The sequence below is a fragment of the Leptodactylus fuscus genome, chromosome 4 (genome assembly GCF_031893055.1).
Source record: "Leptodactylus fuscus isolate aLepFus1 chromosome 4, aLepFus1.hap2, whole genome shotgun sequence".
NCBI classification, from domain to species: domain Eukaryota; kingdom Metazoa; phylum Chordata; class Amphibia; order Anura; family Leptodactylidae; genus Leptodactylus; species Leptodactylus fuscus.
The window spans coordinates 107,478,554-107,501,616 of record NC_134268.1 but is presented as its reverse complement, the minus strand read 5'-3'; the positions used below and the strand labels follow the sequence as shown (position 1 = coordinate 107,501,616).

The 23,063-nt window shown below is 42.0% G+C and overlaps 1 protein-coding gene across 1 annotated transcript in view; it reads left to right on the top strand.

Moving 5' to 3' along the window:
* Positions 1–23,063, top strand: part of LOC142201159 (glutamate decarboxylase 1-like) — a 49,850-nt gene that overhangs the window by 8,658 nt on the left and 18,129 nt on the right. The window contains exons 2-4 of the mRNA XM_075271985.1: positions 4,771–4,971; positions 18,713–18,856; positions 19,537–19,779. Of these exons, the coding sequence (XP_075128086.1) occupies positions 4,771–4,971; positions 18,713–18,856; positions 19,537–19,779 (588 nt within the window). The remainder of the gene's footprint in view (positions 1–4,770; positions 4,972–18,712; positions 18,857–19,536; positions 19,780–23,063) is intronic.

The window sequence follows — 23,063 nt, the reverse complement described above, 5'->3', positions numbered from 1 at the left end:
GTCAGTGGTGGCCATATACAGTAGTTACAAAATTGATATTGATATGCCAATGATCTACAGATAACTATCTCATATGTATGATCAGATTTACTGATGAATTTTGGAATGCTCTGTGTTGAGAGCAAGTGGTCTATAAATTGTGCACAGGCGAGCTCTGCTGTTTTTGTTAGATAAAACATGAAAAATGTTGCACATACAAAAACTACAGCAAATATTTGCAAGCAGTTTATAGAAATGTATTATTTTTTATCTTTGCACAGCTTATCACTGTATACTTATTAGAGCAAGGTTAAATTTTACTGTTCATTGTACTGAACCATAATGTAGCTCCCATAGACAGCATCTCTTCTGTCTTCCTACGTGTAATTAGATTGGCAGACTGCAATGTTCTAACCTTTATGTGACACTAGTCACATTCCATGTTCTCATTTTTAATAGAGTACACGTTGTGGGGAATCGCTCAGGTAGATGCTTGGAGCAGTGCAGGAAACAGGGATACAGACACTGGATTGCACACAGGTTCAGGCTTTATTCACATGTAACGTATACACTGCTTTTGCAAAGCCACAGTATAAACAAAACAAAACCCTTCTCGGCTGAGAAACTAACTTAAACGTAAGGAAACTTTTCCCTGACTATACAGGAGACTGGCTACCAGTCTCCCACCTTGGCAATAACAACGGGTGGCACAGTAACTGCTTTAGATGTCCGGTCTGGACAGTTCAACTCTGTCAGTATGGTGCCACCCTGCTAGTCTTCACACACAGACTGTTATTAGGGCCTGATTAGTCAGCTGACCTCCCTGGTGTGGGTCTTTACCAAACACCCTTTAGCTGCCTGGCTGGGACATGCCTGTCTTCCCAGACCACACTCTTCACTCTCTCACAACGTAAATAGACTTTCTAACAGCAGATAGCTCTGTATCTAATTACATTTGGAACAATAGTTAAACAGTGCCTCTTCTTTTATGGTAAGAGGGCACCTCCAGGGCTTTATGTTAACCTCTATTTTGCTTAGAAATATTGTCAATAATATATATGCTTGATGTGACATAATTACTTGTCTAATATACAACAGTATAACATGAATGTAATTCCTGGTTATGGAATAGAAATGTACTTCTAAGTTTATTTACAGACAACCCATTCATTTTCCGGTTACCTTGATATCCTTTGTACTGTTCAACAAAGGTTTTTTGAGCTAGTGTAAATGGATATTTCACTGAACAAAAAACCCTCTGTGCTTTTAGAGAAATAACATACAAAGAAAGGCTGACTATATTTTTTTTTTTTTTAAATGTCCTACTAGTTCTTTTTATTTTAAACCAGTTATTTTATTTGCACTAATTGCGGATGTATTATAGAATATAAGTAAAAGAAAACACTAAAGCTTCATTACACATGACAAGTTCTATACAAGTAATATTAACAATAATCACTATATTTAAAGAGGACTTTAAGAGAGAACAAGGGGACTTGAAGCTGGGATCTTAGAATATCGCACATTAGGTACTATGGGAACTGTGCATAGGCAGTCAAGAGGCCATTGCACGTCCTTCTGGCTGCCTTCGCAACCCCTCAGAACCCATGATCTTATTGGGGCGTGTCCAAGGAGCGACGGGTCGACAATTTTACCTCCAGACCCCCTGGATGTTGTGATCACTATTGAGAATCTTTTGACTCTGGCAGCTGGTCTTGGCCCTCAGCTATGTAATGGTAGTCATGCTATCTGTACGAGAGCATAAATATCTATAGATGTGAGGAGTATATAAAGACAACTAACATACATATGCAATGACAATAAACAAAAATATCAGGATAGTAAAAAGAAATAATAAGGAGACAGTGGAGAGAAAATAAACACTACATTGAAATACTCAATTTGGACTGATGATGTAGTATAGTAATGGTAGTGGATTTTAAAGGGATTGTCCAGAAATTTTTATTTATGGCCTATCCTATCCTATTAACCCCTTCCCGCCGATGGCATTTTTTGATTTTCGTTTTTCGTTTTTGACTCCCCTCCTTCTAAACCCCATAACTTTTTTATTTCTCCGCTCCCAGAGTCATATGAGGTCTTAATTTTTGCGGGACAATTTTTTCTTCATGATGCCACCATTAATTATTCTATATAATGTACTGGGAAGCAGGAAAAAAATTCAGAATGGGGTGGATTTGAAGAAAAAATGCATTTCTGCGACTTTCTTACGGGCTTTGGTTTTACGGCGTTCACTGTGCAGCCAAAATGACATGTCCCCTGTATTCTGTGTTTCGGTACGGTTCCAGGGATACCAAATTTATATGGTTTTATTTACATTTTGACCCCTAAAAAAAATTCCAAAACGGTGTTAAAAAATTTTTTTTCTAAAAGTCGCCATATTCCAACGGCCGTAACTTTTTTATACATAGGTGTACGGGGATATATAGGGCGTCTTTTTTTGCGGGGCCGGGTGTACTTTTTATTTCTACCATTTTCGGGAAATGTTATTGCTTTGATCACTTTTTATTCAAATTTTTTTCAGAATTAAAACAGTGAAAAAACGGCGGTTTGGCACTTTTGACTATTTTTCCTGCTACGGCGTTTACCGAACAGGAAAAATATTTTTATAGATTTGTAGAGCGGGCGATTTCGGACGCGGGGATACCTAACATGTATATGTTTCACAGTTTTTAACTACTTTTATATGTGTTCTAGGGAAAGGGGGGTGATTTGAACTTTTAATACTTTTTATATTTTTTTATATTTTTTTTAACTTTTTTTTTATTTTTTTTTTGCATTTATTAGACCCCCTAGGGGTGTTGAACCCCAGGGGGTCTGATCACTAATGCAATGCATTACAATGCTAATGCATTGCAATGCATTGCAAAAAATCATCATCTCTTTTGCAGGCTGTATACACCAGCCTGCAAAAGAGAGAATTTGCAGACTGGCTGGGAGCCCTTAACAAGGCTCCCGGCTGTCATGGCAACGGGGGGTCGGCCCTGGAGCATGCTCCAGGAGCCGGCGATCCTTGCCAAAATGGCGGCGCCCATGTGCCACCGGGAAGATGGCGCCTCCGGCGCCTTTGACAGCAGCGCCGGAGGGGTTAATGCCTCCGATCGGTCCGGGGACCGATCGGAGGCATTAGAGCCGGTTGTCTACTGCTTAAAGCAGTAGACACCCGGCGGCTATGACGGCCGCCCGGCTCCCGGGCGGTCGCCATAGTTACAGACCCGACACGCGCCGTACTATTACGGCGCATGTCGGGAAGGGGTTAAACATTAATAGGCATACAGCCACATCCTGAGCGGTTATGAGTAAATACTATACTCGTAGTAATGTACCGTCGCTCGGTTCAAGTGTTTAGATGCTGCAGAAAAGGCCTCTCACAGTCGAATCACCAAAAGTAAGACATTTCTGGCACTCAAAATTGACTTTGAAAATGCATTGAGTTTATTGTATCCACAATCATAAGCATCCACCAAAAAAAATGTTTCAGTTCTATGGACCTTCATCATTGCATCTTAAAATAGGAACAAAAGAAACAAAAACATATTATATCTTATAATAATAGTACAAAATACATAAGTAATTAATGTAAAGCAGTAGGTGTATCTATATATACATATGTGCACATATACAAATGTCTATTTACAAAACTCACAAAGAAACGTACATACAAGACGGTAGTTGGTAAACCATATCCTACTAATGGGGGCAAAAACAGAGTATATGACACTCAAAAATAAGCAAATAAATTAATACAAATACAAATCAAATTAGAGTATTTAAAGGAAGGATGTCCAGCTTGCTAATACAGATAACAATGAAGGCTGCCAAAACAGATCCTAGACAATCTTAGCGATGTAGTGAGGTAGAAAGGAATAGAGTGGAAGCAATGTGGAATGTTCTGAGGATGAGGTGATGTGCCAACCACATGTAGAGGTTTAAATAGAATAGATTGGTGCCAAGTGCCATCAGACCGGAAGTGAAACCACTGGAAGTGACGTCACCACCTGTCCAAGGACACCCTGCGCCCAGTATACACTTAAGAAGCTGCTGGGAGTGTGCAGAGGAACAAAGGGGCATAAATTGCTGTGCCCAGTAGGTTAAATTCTGGTGGAACGCAACCGGAAGTCCCATAGAAATGAATGGGAATACACAAAAATAGTGTGTAGAACTCAGGCAACCGGCAAAAACCACCAGTAAAAGGCTGTAAATGAAGAAAAAATGGGGAGAGAAGGAACAGTCAAGGAAAAATTACAAAAATTAATGGAAGAAAAGAAAAAAAGAGGAAAAAAAAATATAAATATAATGGGAACCCAATATGAATAGGCGGAGAAGTATTGGTATGGGCGACTTTAACCCAGTGCTAAACCGCCTACTAGATTCCTCCACACAAAAGTCCGCCCTTACACAAGCAGCCTTGCGGAAACTTCATATGAAAGTACAGGACCTAAAGTTATTAGATAGCTGGAGGCTCCTGCACACCAAGGGTAGAGACTATTCTTCTTATTCCACTCCGCACAAGACATACCAGGACAGGCTTCTATTGGCAACATTACGGTCTCAGACCATGTACCCTGTTCTATGCTCCACACCTTCTGACACCTAGGGAATAGCACTGGCATCTAAATGAGACCTTGTTGAACTGGGCGGAGGCTGTGGAGGCTGTTCAGACACACCACCATTTCTTTTTTGAAACAAATACTGCCTCCACCCTCACCCCACCCCCTTCTGTGATTTGGGAGACCCATAAGTCCTATATAAGAGGGGTTCTCCTATCGCTAGGATCTAGCTTTAAGAAGAAAACACAGAAGGAAATTTATGACCCACTGGCCAAGATCTCCTCTCTGGAAAGGACGCACAAATTCTCCAGTGTTGAGGAAAAATGGACCGAGCTGATGAGCCTAAGGGAACGATTAAGAAGTTTGCTCAGCCTTAAGTCCGCTAGGTCACATTTACTTTATCGACATAAGATATACATCCATGGTAGTAAAGATGGGAGGTTAATGTCCACTCTTATAAAAAAACTAAAGATAGATCACACATTCACCAGGTCATCAACAAACACCAAGTTTCCATTATGGTGACCCCAGACATTGATCAATTATTCTTAGTCCTTCAGGTAAGAGCACAGGCCCTGATGGCTTGTCACTCCCTAATCACAAGAAGTTCCTGAAGACCCTGCTCCCACACTTGCATAGCACTTACAACTCCCTTCTATTGGGTCAGTCCTGGCCGAAACAATCTCTGGAAGCTCATATTGCTCTCATCCCAAAGGAAAGAATTCCCAGCACTGCAGCACGCCAATGGTACGAGAAATGGATGCCCCCTATCCCCGGTCCTTTTTATATTGGTACTGGAGACGTTATTACAGAGCATTTGGCAAGAAAGCAATATCTTGGGCCTACACACTGGTGATGCCTGTCTTCAGGCTACAGCTTTTGTTGATGATCTATTATTCTTTGTCACAAAACTGGAGGTATCTCTCCCAGCTATTACCCATCAGCTGGAACACTGTGGCAAGTAATGTTAAGGTAAATTTTTAGGAACTTGGAACTACTAAACATTACCCTACTGCAATCGCTGATAGCAAAGCTAAAGCCACTCACTCCCTTTTCCGAGTCAGCATGCCCTCTCCATTACTCTCCACTATCAAAAAATTGTTAGAGGATTACAACATCCCACTCCTCTCCTGGATGGGTAGGATTAATCTGTTAAAAATGTATATCATGCCCAAACTCTTATACGTAATGAACATGGTTCCCATTGTGTTGCCCACCGTTTTCTTCAAAGAGATTCGGTCCCTTTTTTCCAGATTTGTCTGGAAACGTAAAAGACGAAGACTGGACCACTCTCTATTGGTTAGGAGCAAACTTGTGGGGGATGGGTCTCCTGGATGTTCATGCTTATTATAATGCCATTCAACTGTTCTGTTGACTTGAACTGATAAAGCCTGCCAGGAATGCCGCAGTTTCACACTTCCTAATGGCCATACATGGTCCTAGCTTTCTATGGGATTTGTGGCTATGCAAACGAACCACTTAGGCCACTGGGAGATCCAGCCCTTTACTAGCAGGTCTAATACAGGCATGGGCACAAGCCTGTGTCTTGCTCCATTCCCCTCATGGGTGTTGCCAATTTCCCTGATTCCTGACATACTGGCTATTAATGGTCCGCAAGACTTGTGGTCCAAGTTAAGCGATAAACCCCTACTGTCTATCCAGGCATCAAGTGGCTCTCTGACAGATGATCAATTACTACAACTGGTCGACCTACCCACCTTGAACAAATTACACAGGAAGCATTTATCTCAAATAATCTTGCTTTTCTATTACAAATTCATGATGAGACAGGAATCTACGGATTTTGAAAAGCTGATTCTGGCTCCTCTGTCCAAACTCCGAAAAGTGTTGCATGTCCTCCATACATCTATTGTGAACAGAGAACCCACTAGGCCAACCTTTATACATTCTTGGAAATTGGAGCTGGGGTTATCTCTGTCAGATGATTAAGTCAAGCGTGTCCTATCAATGCCACATGGATATTCCTCCTGTGTGAGGCTGCAGGAGAATCATTACAAGCTCCTGACGCATTGGTATAAGACCCCAAAGTGGTTACATGCATATCACTTAGAGCACAACGAACAGTGATGGCGTTGTAACCAAGACATCGGTTCTCTTTCCCACATATGGTGGTCCAGTCCAGCCTTAAGTTTGTACTGGAGGTCGGTGGAGTCCTCTTTGAGGGTCATACTTAAATCTGGCTTTCAGAACTCTATGTCCCAGGTGGCATTAACTTTGCCTGATGCTCACCTAGAAACCTCTAAAAGGGATTTGACAACATATCTTTTTGCAGCCACAAAGTTTCTGATTCCTCAATGGTGGCTGCAGACCACAGAGTCCACTCATTCAGAATAGCTCTCCAGAGTTAACCAGATTTGCCGGTTTGAGGAGCTTTGTGGATGGGCGTCGGGTAAATGCGACAATTATCTCAAGACTTGGGGCCCATGGATCCAGTTTTCCAAACTTAGATGACCTCCTCTTGCACAGTAAGAGTCTTTCTCTGGTGGTTTCCATTCTCCTGTTGCCTCTTTATTTTTTATTTTTTGCACATAATTCATGTTAATGTATATACTGTATGTTTTGACGCTGTCAGTTGGGGCATTTCGTGTCCCTATCTTCCTTTCGTTCCTATCCCCTCTGTGTTAAGCTGTAACTTGTTCTTAAATAAAGACCAAAAAAAAAAGAAAAAAAAGAAAACTGCGCCCCTCAAAGAATTTATCATTGTAGTGAGCATTAGTATCCCAGAAGTGAATATGTAAGTTGTGCGGAGTATATTGGGTACACCATATCCCATGCTATTTCCCCACTAGCTCCTACGACACGGACGGGGAAGAGGGGCATGCTAGGGGATCAGCGCTGGTGTATTCTCTCTCATAAACTGTAAATCTGTGGTGTCCCCTGAAAACGCTCGCACAGATTATACATTTCCTTCTAGTTGCAGATTGATATGGCCTAATGATTTGGCGATTTTTGGGGGGTTTGTCTTTACATTGTACAAGCTTTTTTTTTCTGGCAATGTGGCCATATGAGGGCTTGTTGTTTGCGGCATGAGTTGTACTTTTCCATGCCACCACTTTGGGGTGCCTGTAACTTATTGACTAAATTTTATTAACTCTTTCTGGGTGGGACGTAAAAGAAAATATAAATTCTGGCATTACTTTTTAGCATTTATTTTTTATCCCGTGCAGCGTACAGCATAAGTAACATGTTACCTTTATTCTGCGGGTCGGTACGATTACGGTGCTACCTCATATATATTATTTTTTTAATGCGTTGCTATTTGTGCAGAATAAAATTCAATATATAGAAAAAAATCTATTATTTTTGCATCGCCATCTTCTGAAAGGCATAACATTTTTATTTTTCTGTTGACTGAGCCAGTTGAGGACTTATTTTTTGCGGGATGACCTTTTCTTTTTATTAATACCACATTGGTTTTCATATGACCGTTTGATTACTTTATATTGAACATTTTGTGAGGCAAAGGGGATAATAATTATTATTTTCTGCAGTTTTCTAAGTTTTTTTTATTTCGTTCACTGTGCAGGTTAAATAATTTTTATTGTTCAGGTTTTTACAGATGCGCTGATACCAAATATGTAATTTTTTTCTATTTTTCTTTATTTTACATAATAAAACATTTTATATGGTGTAAGCCGATGGCTGGTCAGGTAATGGAGGGGGTGTACATCTCACCCAGACTACTCAGGAGGGTGAGATGAGAAAACTCCAGGAATGTTTGTTCTCAGCAGACAACTTTCGTCTGCTGAGCATTTTGGTAAATGCTCAGCATTGGGCTGGATTTTTAGGAATGACATGTAGGATTGGTAGTGGGACCTGTCATTCCACCCCCCCCCCCGTCCACACTTTGGGGATGTTCCAGCAGCGACTCAGGTGCAGAGAGTCTCCTTGTCAAGGAGGCTTAAGAAGCCAGCTCCAGCAGCAACACTTTGGCAGAGTTCGGCTGGAGAGCAAACAGAGAGGTCATATTTTTGGAGCTGTGTCCTGAATGATTCTACTGGCTTTTTGGATTTCTGTTATTCTAGGTGAGGTAACCTATTCTATGTTTAGTTAGAGCCTAGCCGGGCAGGTATTTATTTTTGTATTGTTTCCTTTTGTTGCTACACTACCTTTTTGTGTGAAAATAAACTCTACCTTTGTTTTGGACTAAAAGAAACTGGACTTGTGTGTCTATGCCACCCCACCTAGCAACCTCAGACACTGACAATGGGAAAATGGGATTTTTGGGGCTTTCTTTCTTTTTTTTTAAAAACATATTTAAACTTTTGTTTTTTTTTACTTTCTTTTTCTGTCCCCATAGGGGATTGTAGCAACGATGTTCTGATCGCTGCTTGAATAGATAAATGCTGCAATACTCATGTATTGCTGTGTATAGGAGGCTGTCAGCCCATGCAGACACAAAACGGCTGGCAGCCTCCACTTCTGGCAGGTTCAACCAGGTACGTGGAGGGGAAGATGGAGGGCAGACCCAGGGTCACTGATCAGACCCCAGGCTGCCTATTAGGAATACCCCCAACAAGTTACGGGGGTGCCGATCAGGCCCCAAGACATACTGAAACCCCTGAGATGGGGTTAACACCTGGGATCGGACCCGGTTCTGACCGCAGGTGTTACAGGAGTCCAAGACAGTGTCAACCGTAGAATACGGATGATAATCCGCATGGCAGGGTGTGCACAAAGATTTGTGGGAAGTCATTCCCAGCAGTGCCATACTATTACTGTGGATGTCGGGAAGGGGTTAAAAACAGGTCTAACTAACCAATGAGGAAATTTTGCCAAAACAAATAATATGCATCAGCATTTTATCTATTGGTCACAATGTAGCCTGAGGACATAAAAAAGACAAAACCAAGAGAACCCTCCCACGTAGGAAACAAGTGGGAGGAAACTCCCAGCACATTACAGTACAAAAAGCCTAGACAAGTGTGCATTGCACATCATTAGCTCTATGGATTTCTGTGGTTTTGTTTAATGAGCATTGTATCTTTGCAGTGCAACATTTAGGTGTTTCAGTGGAACTATGACTGCCACGAATGAGCTCAGTAAGACTAACCCTATATATCTTTTATTGGGCTTTCTTGTAGAAATAGCTTTATTCTCATCCGTGTGGAGTATGTTTACCTGCTCGGTTTGTTACCAGTCTTGTTTATCAATCTGCATAGTTTGTCGTGTGTGTTTTAGATTTAGTTTTGTATAATTATTGAGGAATGCTAAATTAGATTGTAGAGAACTTTTTATGTTATGGGAGATGCCAGTACTTAAACAGATGGGTCTGGAGTGGGGACTGCAGTTTAACTAGAAAATGTGAAAAGAAATGTGTACATGGTGTGATGGAACTGAGGATCTGTGATACTGGTAAATTGTTATGAGATCATGTGTGGTCTGGGAGCTGTATGTAATATGGACACTGAAATGCAATTGTATTATACTTGTGTGAAACAGTCTTTAGATTTGTCCTAGAAATGTGAATGATTAAAAATCCACTTAGTACATCTGACTGTACTGTATGCAGTGTGTGTTTATGTCTCTACAGACTAAGCCATCCTATTTCCCACAACTGTCTCCTATTAATGTACATGAGGTCGGCAAGGAATTAACCATATACTGCACACAGTACAGGCAGATGTACTGAGTGGATTTTTAATCCTACACATTTCTGGGACAAATCTCAAGACTGTTTCTCACAAATATAATACGGCTGCATTTCAGTATCCATACTATACATGGCCCTTAATCACATGATAGACGTAGATATTTAAAAAAAAATAAATCAATTGATGCTTTATATGCTAATCTTGTCTCCGCCAGATTGATTTACACAACTTGTGTTTGTTGGTTCTACTGCATCTAGCAATATTAACCCTTATCATGGTTTCTATCGTTATATGTGTATGGTAGTGGTGTATGATAGACACCATGATAGTACTTAAGGGCTTAGAGACATGAATGACTAGAAATACAAGATGTTTTCTAGCTTTTCTTTGTTTAATCCTTCTCAGGGCTACATGGCAATATGCAGTTGAGTAATTTAGGACTGCACTACTACATCATGCATTATAGCAAAGAATATGGCTGCACTTGGCAGAAATCTAACCCTACTGTATTTCTGAATGACTACACTTAGGGTGGTGTCACACATGAGTCTGACTGCAGCAAAGCCTAAATTGGTGATGCTTTCTAACAGACTATTGGCAACAACCTCTGATCCGTGTAACTACGTGTGTGTGTGTGTGTGTGTGTGTGTGTGTAAATGTGTATAAATAACTGGTAAAAAGTAAGACGCTGCAGGCAATACACATTGAAATGGAACCTTCCTAATATTTACTTAATAATTCAATGAAAGATCAGAAGTCTAAAATGAATATATAAAGTCAATAAACAATATATATATAAAGGGGGGAGGGTAAATGGTATAAATGCATAAAAAGTAGTGCTTAATAACAATTAGTTTATTTTATGTATTTATTTCGATATGCACTTTTTTGTATTATTATTAGAGATGAGCGAACAGTGTTCTATCGAACTCATGTTCGATCGGATATTAGGCTGTTCGGCATGTTCGAATCGAATCGAACACCGCGTGGTAAAGTGCGCCATTACTCGATTCCTCTCCCACCTTCCCTGGCGCCTTTTTTGCTCCAATAACAGCGCAGGGTAGGTGGGACAGGAACTACGACACAGGTGACGTTGAAAAAAGTAGGAAAAACCCATTGGCTGCCGAAAACATGTGACCTCTAATTTAAAAGAACAGCGCTGCCCAGGTTTGCGTCATTCTGAGCTTGCAATTCACCGGGGACGGAGGTTTCCGTCCAGTTAGCTAGGGCTTAGATTCTGGGTAGGCAGGGACAGGCTAGGATAGGAAGGAGAAGACAACCAACAGCTCTTGTAAGAGCTAAATTCCAGGGAGAAGCTTGTCAGTGTAACGTGGCACTGACGGGCTCAATCGCCGCAACCCAGCTTTCCCCGGATCCTGAATGGAATACACTGACAGTGTATTCCCGTATACCCTATATATACCCCCGATCCCCATTCCAACGGTGTTTCCCCCCACCTTCACCCCAGAAATACCCTGCAAGTCCCCTAGCAATAGAATTGGGGCTATATACACCGACTATTTTTGCTACTGCCATATAGTGCCATTGTCTGACTGGGAATTCAAAGAATATATTGGGGTTACATATAACTTCAATTCCAGGGAGAAGCTTGTCAGTGTAACGTGGCACTGACGGGCTCAATCACCCCAACCCAGCTTTCCCAGGATCCTGAATGGAATACACTGACAGTGTATTCCCGTATACCCTATATATACACCCCCGATCCCCGTTCCAACGGTGTGCCCCCCCACCTTCACCCCAGAAATACCCTGCAAGTCCCCTAGCAATAGAATTGGGGCTATATACACCCACTATTTTTGCTACTGCCATATAGTGCCATTGTCTGACTGGGAATTTGAAGAATATATTGGGGTTACAAATACCTTCAAGTCCTGCCACTGCCATATAGTGCCATTGTCTGACTGGGAATGCAAAGAATATATTGGGGTTACAAATACCTTCAAGTCCTGCCACTGCCATATAGTGCCATTGTCTGACTGGGAATGCAAAGAATATATTGGGGTTACAAATACCTTCAAGTCCTGCCACTGCCATATAGTGCCATTGTCTGACTGGGAATTCAAAGAATATATTGGGGTTACAAATACCTTCAAGTCCTGCCACTGCCATATAGTGCCATTGTCTGACTGGGAATTCAAAGAATATATTGGGGTTACAAATACCTTCAAGTCCTGCCACTGCCATATAGTGCCATTGTCTGACTGGGAATGCAAAGAATATATTGGGGTTACAAATACCTTCAAGTCCTGCCACTGCCATACAGTGCCATTGTCTGACTGGGAATGCAAAGAATATATTGGGGTTACAAATACCTTCAAGTCCTGCCACTGCCATACAGTGCCATTGTCTGACTGGGAATGCAAAGAATATATTGGGGTTACAAATACCTTCAAGTCCTGCCACTGCCATACAGTGCCATTGTCTGACTGGGAATGCAAAGAATATATTGGGGTTACAAATACCTTCAAGTCCTGCCACTGCCATACAGTGCCATTGTCTGACTGGGAATGCAAAGAATATATTGGGGTTACAAATACCTTCAAGTCCTGCCACTGCCATATAGTGCCATTGTCTGACTGGGAATGCAAAGAATATATTGGGGTTACAAATACCTTCAAGTCCTGCCACTGCCAAATAGTGCCAGTTTCTCACTGGGAATTCAAAGAATATATTGGGGTTACAAATACCTTCAAGTCCTGCCACTGCCATATAGTGCCATTGTCTGACTGGGAATGCAAAGAATATATTGGGGTTAAATTCCTTCAAGTCCTGCCACTGCCATATAGTGCCATTGTCTGACTGGGAATGCAAAGAATATATTGGGGTTACAAATACCTTCAAGTCCTGCCACTGCCATATAGTGCCATTGTCTGACTGGGAATGCAAAGAATATATTGGGGTTACAAATACCTTCAAGTCCTGCCACTGCCATATAGTGCCATTGTCTGACTGGGAATTCAAAGAATATATTGGGGTTACAAATACCTTCAAGTCCTGCCACTGCCATATAGTGCCATTGTCTGACTGGGAATGCAAAGAATATATTGGGGTTACAAATACCTTCAAGTCCTGCCACTGCCATATAGTGCCATTGTCTGACTGGGAATGCAAAGAATATATTGGGGTTATAAATACCTTCAAGTCCTGCCACTGCCATATAGTGCCATTGTCTGACTGGGAATTCAAAGAATATATTGGGGTTACAAATACCTTCAAGTCCTGCCACTGCCATATAGTGCCAGTTTCTCACTGGGAATTTAAAGAATATATTGGGGTTACAAATACCTTCAAGTCCTCCCACTGCCATATAGTGCCATTGTCTGACTGGGAATGCAAAGAATATATTGGGGTTACAAATACCTTCAAGTCCTGCCACTGCCATATAGTGCCATTGTCTGACTGGGAATTCAAAGAATATATTGGGGTTACAAATACCTTCAAGTCCTGCCACTGCCATATAGTGCCAGTTTCTCACTGGGAATTCAAAGAATATATTGGGGTTACAAATACCTTCAAGTCCTGCCACTGCCATATAGTGCCATTGTCTGACTGGGAATGCAAAGAATATATTGGGGTTACAAATACCTTCAAGTCCTGCCACTGCCATATAGTGCCAGTTTCTGAGTGGAAATTCCCCAAATAATTTGGGGATTCATTCACCCTACATCTCAGGCTCTTGCCATATTCACCCAGGTTGTCAGTGCTGCACCAGCTCGTTCCCAGACAGTTTGGCCCGAAAAACACTACCTATATAGAGGATTTGGACAATGAAGACAACATGTTCTAGATCTAATGTCTGCACCTTCTCCAGAATTAAAATGAAGGCAGCGTTTAACTTTCAAATAGCACTGCACAAAGGAAGATCTTATCAGCTTGTCTCATGACATGCTACTAAAAAGTGTCATTTGTGTATCTTAATGTAAATATAGTTGTATAAGCTTTTTGGGTTTTAGGCACTGCCAAGTTATTTATTACCACCCGCTCCCTTATAATGATGATGACGCCAAAGTCACTGTGGGTGTTCAGAGCTCACAGCTTTGGTTGACATTTGTCTTGCTCTCTGTCGGTACAGCTGTCTTTTTGGATACCGTAAAGTTATGTTGACTTTATTAACAGCTATAGAAGCTTTAGCCAGGTTGTGACGGTGTGTAACCCTAACAACACTAAGTGGGATACACATTAATAGTCAGTCTATGTACGCTAAACGTATCACTGAAGTAATTTTTTCCCTCTCCCCTAATATAAGAAAGGAACAGACATTAGACCTAGACCGGGGTTCGAGGCTTGTAAAAATCCAGTATTATTTGTTCCCCATGATGTGAAATATGTGTTAGACTCTTGAAAAGCAACCCAAGATGAAGTCAGCCATGTGTGCCAGTGTGTTACTTGGCATGCCTTTGCTGGCCCCAACTGTAAGGGTCACTCTCCATTTCCTCCGTTTTCCACTCCCCTTCACACCATTTGTGGTGAAGCAATGGGATGCACTGAAGTGCACCCTCTAGCCTCGTGTGGGACAGGGACATCAGATGCCACTCCAACCCCCTCATCTTCCTCCGCCAGCCAACGGTGCGAAGATGAGAGGAGTGTGCTCTGAATGTTTTCTGCCTAGCAGAGGCTAGTTCTCACTTACGAAAATGGCCCCACTTTGACCTGTATATCAGGCACCATGGTGTAGGTTTCAAAGAAACATTGCACCAACAAGTTGAAAACGTGGGCCATGCGTGGACCGTGTTTGAGTCTGGCAAGCTCCAGATCTGCTACCAGGTTCCAGCCATTATCACAGGCGCAAAAATGCCAGGCCCCAGGTGTAGCAGGGAAAAAAAAATGCCATCTCAGCCAGGATGGCATCCCTGACCTCGGAGGCACTGTGCTGTCTGTCCCCCAAGCTGATGAGCTTCAGCACCGCCTGCTGACGTCTCCCCACACCAGTGTTTTAGCGTTTGCCGCTAGTAGCTGGGGTGGAGGTTGCAGCGTCGTAGGGTTTCAGTCTATTCCTGCCATGAATTTTGGCCTGGGAGAGGAGATAGGCCACCCCAGTTTGCACCCGGGGACCAGACTCCACCACATTCACCCTGCCTGTCATTAAAGATAAGCACTGCAGCATCCCTGACCACAGGCGCTTGTCCATGTGTCGGTGGTCAAGTGGACCTTGCAGCAAAGCGCAGAGCTCTGGGCCCGACTGATGTTATGGGACACATGCAGGCGCAAGGCAGGGACAGCACACCAAGAGAAGTAGTAACGGCTAGGCCCAGCATAGGGAGGTGCCCCAGCTGCCATCTGCTGACGGAAGGCCTGGGTATCCAGAAGCATAAACAAACACCAACATCTCCAGGGCCAGCAGTTTATCGATGAGGCTGTTAAAGGCTTGGGCATGGGGGTGGGTTGTGTTGTACTTCTGCCTGCAATGAAAAGCTTGGGAGATGTGGAGTGGCTGGGAAGAGGCGCATGATGGTGCAGGCCAAAAGGGCGCATAAGGGTGAACTCCCCAATGTGTCAGAGATAGGTGTGTAGGTGTCCTTGCATCATATACTTGCACCATACTTGGCTTTGGAAGTTAATTTTGTGCCAAAAAGTGGTTAAGACAGCGATACCTCAGCTACTCCCGTTACACTGTCTATTGACATCTCCAGCACTGAAATTACCACCTTTGGAAGTGGACCACCACTTCTAAGATCCCAAAGGAAGTAGGCAAGAGATGTGCAGTGCAGAAAAAAAGATGAGAAAATAAGTGTAGGCTGTAGAGCACAGAGTGATCGGAGAGGACAGAGCTGGTGTCGGCCAGATATTCCCACAACATGCGCCTATACTTGTCCCTCATGGTGACACTAGGCCCTTGAGTGGCAGTAATTTGTCCAGGGGGGGCCATTAACGTGTTCCAGACCTAGGAATAAGTCTTCCAACAGGGTAGAGTTTTGCATGCCTTTGCTTCTACCCACTGTTTTTGCTGCTTAGCTTCCCTCCACATCTACACTGCTTTAGCCTCTAAACATCACCCCAGTTTATGCCTTTGCTTCTACCCTGTTTTTTTGTTGAATTAGCTTCCCTCCACATCTACACTGCTTTAGCCCCTAAACATCACCCCAGTTTATGCCTTTGCTTTTACCCTGTTTTTTTTGTTGAATTAGCTTCCCTCCACATCTACACTGCTTTAGCCCCTAAACATCACCCCAGTTTATGCCTTTGCTTCTACCCTGTTTTTTTGTTGAATTAGCTTCCCTCCACATCTACACTGCTTTAGCCCCTAGACATCACCCCTGTCCATGTGGGGTCGGTGGCCTCGTCATCCACCAACTCCTCTTCCAATTGCGCATTGCCCCCTTACTGCAAACCGCACATGACCACAGCTTGCCCTGATGGCAACTGTGTCTCATGATCCCCACTGAGGTCCAGACAAGTCGGTGGCGGGTCCAAAACCCCAAAATTGGAAGGAAATGGCGGATGCTGCAGTATTTCTAACACCTGTTCCTGGTGCTCGGGCCTGGTCTGTGTTGTACCCTGCACCCTGCTTAACGCAGCTGCCATATCCGGAGTTGTGCTGAGCGCATGCTAATGTTTCGTGTCCAGTGCAATGGATGGGATTTCACATAAGTCTGCCACCCATGGCCACTCATGGTTGAGCAACTGAGGGAGTTGACTTTGACGAACCCGAGGGTTTTGGAGTTGGAACTACATCAAAGGTCTGTGCTGCTCACACACTCTGCTCAACACATGATATGTTTAGTGCCAGCAGTGTGGAGACGTCGCACAACAGCCGTTGTTCCAGCAGGTACAGGCGTTGTAGGAGTGCATAGAGGCTAGCAGCGGCAACTATAGACTTTAAAAACTATCCGCACAAGCGCCACACTTTCACCAGTAGCTCAGGAACATTGGGGTACCTTTTTAAAAAGATTAGCAGCAATGAGTTAAAAATGTGGCCCAGGCATGGAATATGTTGCAGGCTGCCAAGCTACAGAGCCGATCCCAGGTTACGGCCATTATCACACATGACAACATGCCTGGGCCCAGGTGCAGTGGCAAAAACCACATTGCCGTCTCATCGAGGATGGCATGACTCACTTTGTAGGCAGTGTGCTGCCTGGCCTCCAAGCTGATGAGCTTCAGCACGGCCCGCTGACGTCTCCCCACACCAGTGTTGCAGCGTTTCCAGCTCGTAGCTGGGGTCAATCTAACAGCGGAGGAGGAGGAGGGTGGTGTTTCAGCCCTCCTCCCAGGAATGTTTTGTGGGGAGACAAGTCAGGAAAATTCTTGAAACAGGGGAGAGTTTTGCATCTTTGCCCTTGCTGCCTATGGACATCCCTTTGCCTCTAGCCACCATTTTCCCTGCTTTGCTTGCCTCCACATCCACACTGCTTTTGCCCCTATATGCAATATATGTACATGAGTATATACTGTATGTAATATATACACTGTTACTTTAACTGTTTGAAAGAAGCTGCTGGAACCCAACCCTGGAATTTTTTTTTTGTTTTGCTGTTAAGTATGTTGTACTCTAAGGCTAAAATTTCACTATGCAGAAACACAACAGGTTTTGTTGCGTTTTTTTTTTTTTTTTTGAGCCAAAGTCAGAAGTGAATTTAACAGAAGTGAAAAATCCTTTTATACTTTCAATTACTTTTCAAGGCACTCATAGCTGGCTCAAAAAAACCAAAGCAAAATCTTCAAAACCCAATGAGTTTCCACACCATGGGGCCTTACAAACAAAAATAGATAGGGGATTTAGTGTACACTTAAAAGAGTGGGGCCTTAGCCTAAAAATACTTAACATACTTGTTAGTAATGTGAATGAGAATTTATAGATCAGGGGAACGTAAGATTTTATCTATGCCAGAAAAATGGTTCAGATGCCAGTACTCATCTAGTATAGACTTAAATTCTGGTGTACAGGAGCTTTCAAGATGCCCAAAATGAAGAGGCTAGAGCAGCTAACCCACTGTTATGTACTGTAGCAGCTTAATGGATGACACTTCTACAAATGACATTTTCAATCTGCGGCATGTCAATCAATGCTGCAGGTTACAAATGTTGAAAGTTGCAGGATGTCTGCACTGATTCTTAGGCCGGTTGCAGACATCTTTGATTTAACCTTCTTGCATGAATTAAAAGCACCAGTTGGGGGGGGGGGGGTTTGGTGGGACATGGGGGTATTGCCCGTGTGCCGTATGTGCATGTACCGTGCCTCCACAGCTCCTTTCATGAATAGCAAGGGCTGCAAAATAGGGCAGGAAAAGGACGTGTTCTATATTTTGCAGCCTGGACTGTCTGCCCGAACACGGAACTGGGACCGTGAAATTCACAGTCCTATATGCGGGCCCATTGAAATGATTGAGTCAGTGTATTAGCCGGGAAATACATGGATACAAAGCCACGGTCGTCTGCAACTGGCCTTAGAGGCATGTTGCAGCAAAAGTCATCTGATTTTAGGTGAAAATGCTGCTAAATTTCTGCTATGGTGTCCTTCTAGGGCTGAAATCTGCATCAGGTGATGGACTACCTGATTATAGTGAAGCTATTTGCATTTTGTATCTACAGACAATTCTCATCAGATATGTCAAGGTGAAGATTACAGTCAAAGTAAGCAATGGAGTGAGCAGTTCATTGATAATATTAAAAAGCATGGTAAAGAGGAAGGCCTTGGACAAGGATTTTCTGACTTTTCCAATGTATTTGCCTCAGGTAAGGTGCTGAGATGACTTTGGCAATTTGTTTTATCTAGTGAGCCTTAAATTTCAACCATTTAGTTTAAATCTAGATATAATGGTGCAGAACAATGCAAATATTCAGATTTATTATCTACTGATCTTGTTACATGTTGCTTCATGCATTTGAACCTTGGATAGAACTCAAAGCACAGTACACATCTTTGGTGAAAGTTGCTTTGCCATTATAAAGGGTTTTGTCTTTTGTACATCATATTCTAAGAAAAGAAACCCAATGACTGTAAGAAAACTTATTACCATTGTCTATGCCATGATAACTGCAGTAAGTAAACCTAATAAGCTCTGAAATGGTGGTCTCTCCCCACATTCACTATTTACAGCTCTTCAGCTATTCTATGACATATAATGATTGAGCATAATAAAGAAAAAAATTAAAAAATGTACTCCAGCATGCCAAAATATTTAGATTTAACTTTTACTCACAGTTGGTTAAAAATCATACATGAACATGGATCCAGACATGTAGAAAAAAACATAAAGAGCTTACGCGTTGGAGATAATTCACGATTCCTTACTCATAGCTTGCCTATAATATAATGATTGAGCTGTGTTCTAGGTTTCGCTTTGTGTGTACTTGAATCTGAAATAGCATTACAGTTGACAAAGTATTGTGACTGCTCTTTATATATTGCACAGATTTACTTCCAGCAAGAAATGGAGAAAAATACACCAAGGCTTTTTTACTAGAAATGTTTGACATTCTCTTCAGCTACATAAAGAAAACATTTGATGGGAAAAGTAAAATTCTAGACTTCCATCACCCTCATCAGTTGCTAGAAGGTTTGGAAGGATTTAATCTTGAATTATCAGATCATCCAGAACCTTTGGAGCAGATTCTCGTCGACTGTAGAGATACTTTAAAATATGGTGTTAAAACAGGTATGTACATTTTGAATTAAAGGGCTTGTCCAGTTTCAGTAAATATGTTTTTGTATAATAAGTTATACCATTTGCCAATATACTTTCTGTATCAGTTCCTCGTGGTTTTCTAGACCTTTCCTTGCTGTTGTTCATTATTTACTTGCAGTGGATAAAACTTAATCTCTGTTCATGTGAAGAACATAGGTGTACGGCTTGTTACACAACAGATGGCTGGTTACTGAGCTGTGACTGTAACTAGTGTCACACTGGACTAATTTTATCCTCAAAGTAACATTAAACAGAACTGTGAGAAATTGATGCACAATTTTCCAATATACTCGCTGTAACTCTTTAAAACTGTACAATTATGTAACCATAGACATATACATACACCTTTAATTAATATTCATGCATTGGTAGGTGGTTTTCATTTGAGGTGCTAATTGGCATGCCCATTATTGATCATTTATTGTCCTGGTGATATGACTTCTATGTACTATCAGTTTTGTGTGGTTTCTTCTGCAGTACATTCCTGATGCTGCCTCTTAAAATATTCATTTTTAAATCCCTGCCTTCGAAACTCTGTGAGTTTATATTACTACAATCATATATCTGTACAAAAGGAGTTTTTTGTTTTTTTTTTAAATGTAGATTGAGCCCTATTTTTTTTTTTTTTTCATTTTAAGTATGTCTTTTTGTAGAATGGGAGGAAATCTACACAAACATGGGAAGAACATACAAACTCCTCGCAGATGTTGTTCCTGGCGGATTCAAACCCAGGACTCCAGCACTACAAGGCTGCAGTGCTAACCACAGAGCCACCATGTTGCCCTGGGGATTTTTTTTTAATGGGCTTTCTAATGGTACCCTTTATTCCATATGATATTTAGTCACTCTCAGTAGGCTCTCCTGACAGGGGGTGGGGGTTCAAATTCTAAGTTCAGTCGACTATAGAGCAGGTTTTATACTGCTCCATGGCATTAGAACGGAACCTTCATTGAGGCAAATGGGAGATAGATGGCACTCCGATGAATGGGTCACCCTTCAGCATATAGCGAGAAAAATGTAAATCGTGGGATAATTCCACAAAGAAAGCTTTCCCTAATAACTACTACAACCAGGAAAAAAGGGGAAGGGAATAACAGTGAATTACGTGTCTTTATTTAAGGTATGTAACATTGTGCCCTAAAAATTATATAAAATGGCTAAAATTTTCAGCGCTTAGCGACCATAAGGAATTATCTGCTAGATGCTAGTATATCTAGGTGTTGTATTCAATAGAAGATCCTGTTCCACCTGATTGCATCTAGGTGTAGCATAAACAATCCCCTTAGGGTATATATAGATAATAAACTAGACTGGGCTGATCACCTGGAGGCGCTGCACAGAAAGGGCCACAGCAGACTCTACCTGCTCAGGAGGCTGAGGGCCTTCAGAGTCCAGGGGACACTTCTTAGGGCCTTTTTCAACTCTGTGGTTGCTTCAGCCATCTTTTTTGGTGTGGCCTGCTGGGCAGCAATATATCAACCAGGGACAGAAATAGGCTTAACAGGCTGATCAGAAGGACCAGCTCTGTCCTGGGGAGCCCCTTGGACCCAGTACAGGTGGTGGGTGACAGAAGGATACTGTCCGTGGTGACCTCCATGCAGGAGAACAAATCCCACCCCATGTATGGGACCTTGATGGCACTTGGCATCACTGTAAGTGACCGTCTGCTTCACCCCAAGTGTGAGAAGGAGTGCTATCACAGGTCCTTCCTTCCAACCGCAACCAGGCTGTATAATCTACATCAGCCCAAGCGAAGATTACTCCGCGCAAAAAACGAATGATTATGATGTCTTCCTTCTTTATTCTTCTGTTCCTTAGCTTCTATGGACTCCTAGTATATCTTCTCTTCTCAGCATATGTGTGTCTACATCTGTAATATATTACTGTGTATTATCCTGTATCTGTATTACTATGCTGCTGTAACATGCTGAAATTTCCCCACTGTGGGATTATTAAAGGATTATCTTATTTTATCAAGAGTAGCAGAATCGCACACAAATTAACACATTCTCAGCCCAAGATAGCAGACAATGTGTTAGGTTCTATTCAACCATCAAATCATTGGTACATCCTAAACCTATTAAGCGCTTCCATTGTCAAACCTAGACAATGTATCCAGTCAGGAATGTTCTCATTTTAACAATGATTTGCCAGAATGGGAATAACTCTTTAGTGATTTGGGCATGTCTACTGCCCTGTATGTAACAGAATCCTCGCATACATAGGAGCTATAAATTACATCAGCTTCTGGCATCAATTTTATACTTACTCTGCTGGGAAACACAGTGCTTCTCCTAAGACTTGACCCTGACATAGCAATTTCTTGGGAAAGTGGGGTGTAAAAGAGGGATAATGGTCACAATTTTTGGTGAAAACTTGGGCCTTTTTTTTCTAATTTCTGGCATAAAAACATGTCACACACAAGTTGTCAAAGCTGAGAGACAAAACACGCTTTGGAATAAATGTGCACCAGTCTCAATTCACAAGCCTACCATAAACCTGTTATGGCAAAGCCTTTTAAACTAACAAGATGGTCTGAAAATGACTAATTGTTAGTTGCAGAATTTTAAATATATTCTTATCCATCTTAGTGATTGATCTTTTGTCTTGATCAGTTGCCAGTGGATAAAACCATGGATGCAGGAACTTTCTACAGCCTAGGAACTATAGTCAGAAACCCAGCCATGATTTCCGTAAAAATTAGGTGTTGTGGAATAATCTTTCTTCTCATTTGCTGGTAAGACTCAGTGTTTGTTCATCTTTGGGTCCAAATTGGTATTAGTTGTACAGTATACCAGAGAGAAGTGTGTTTATGAACATACTCCTCTTTATTAAAAATCTTAAGTATTTATAGTTTGGAAAGGAGAAATGGCTGCTAACCAGCAAATCAGTATTTCTGATAGCGTCCATTTTGTATTCAGCAAAACATTCTAAGGGTGCCTTCACACGGCGTAGCACGCCGCTCCTTTAGACACGTATACACGTGTCCGAGCGCTGCGCTTCATAATAGAGCCCATTGATTTCAATGGGTGCCGATATACGCGTGCTACCCATTGACATCAATCAGAGACTGAAAATAACACTCCCCTTGACTTCAATAAAGTCTTTTACAAGTGTAAAAAAAGCATCAAAAACGCGACACGTTTTTTGGCACGTTTTTTTACATGTGTAAAAAATTTCATTGAAGTCAATGGGAGTGTTATTTTAACACGTGTATTCTATACACGTGTATTATGCTAAAATGCACTCGCGTT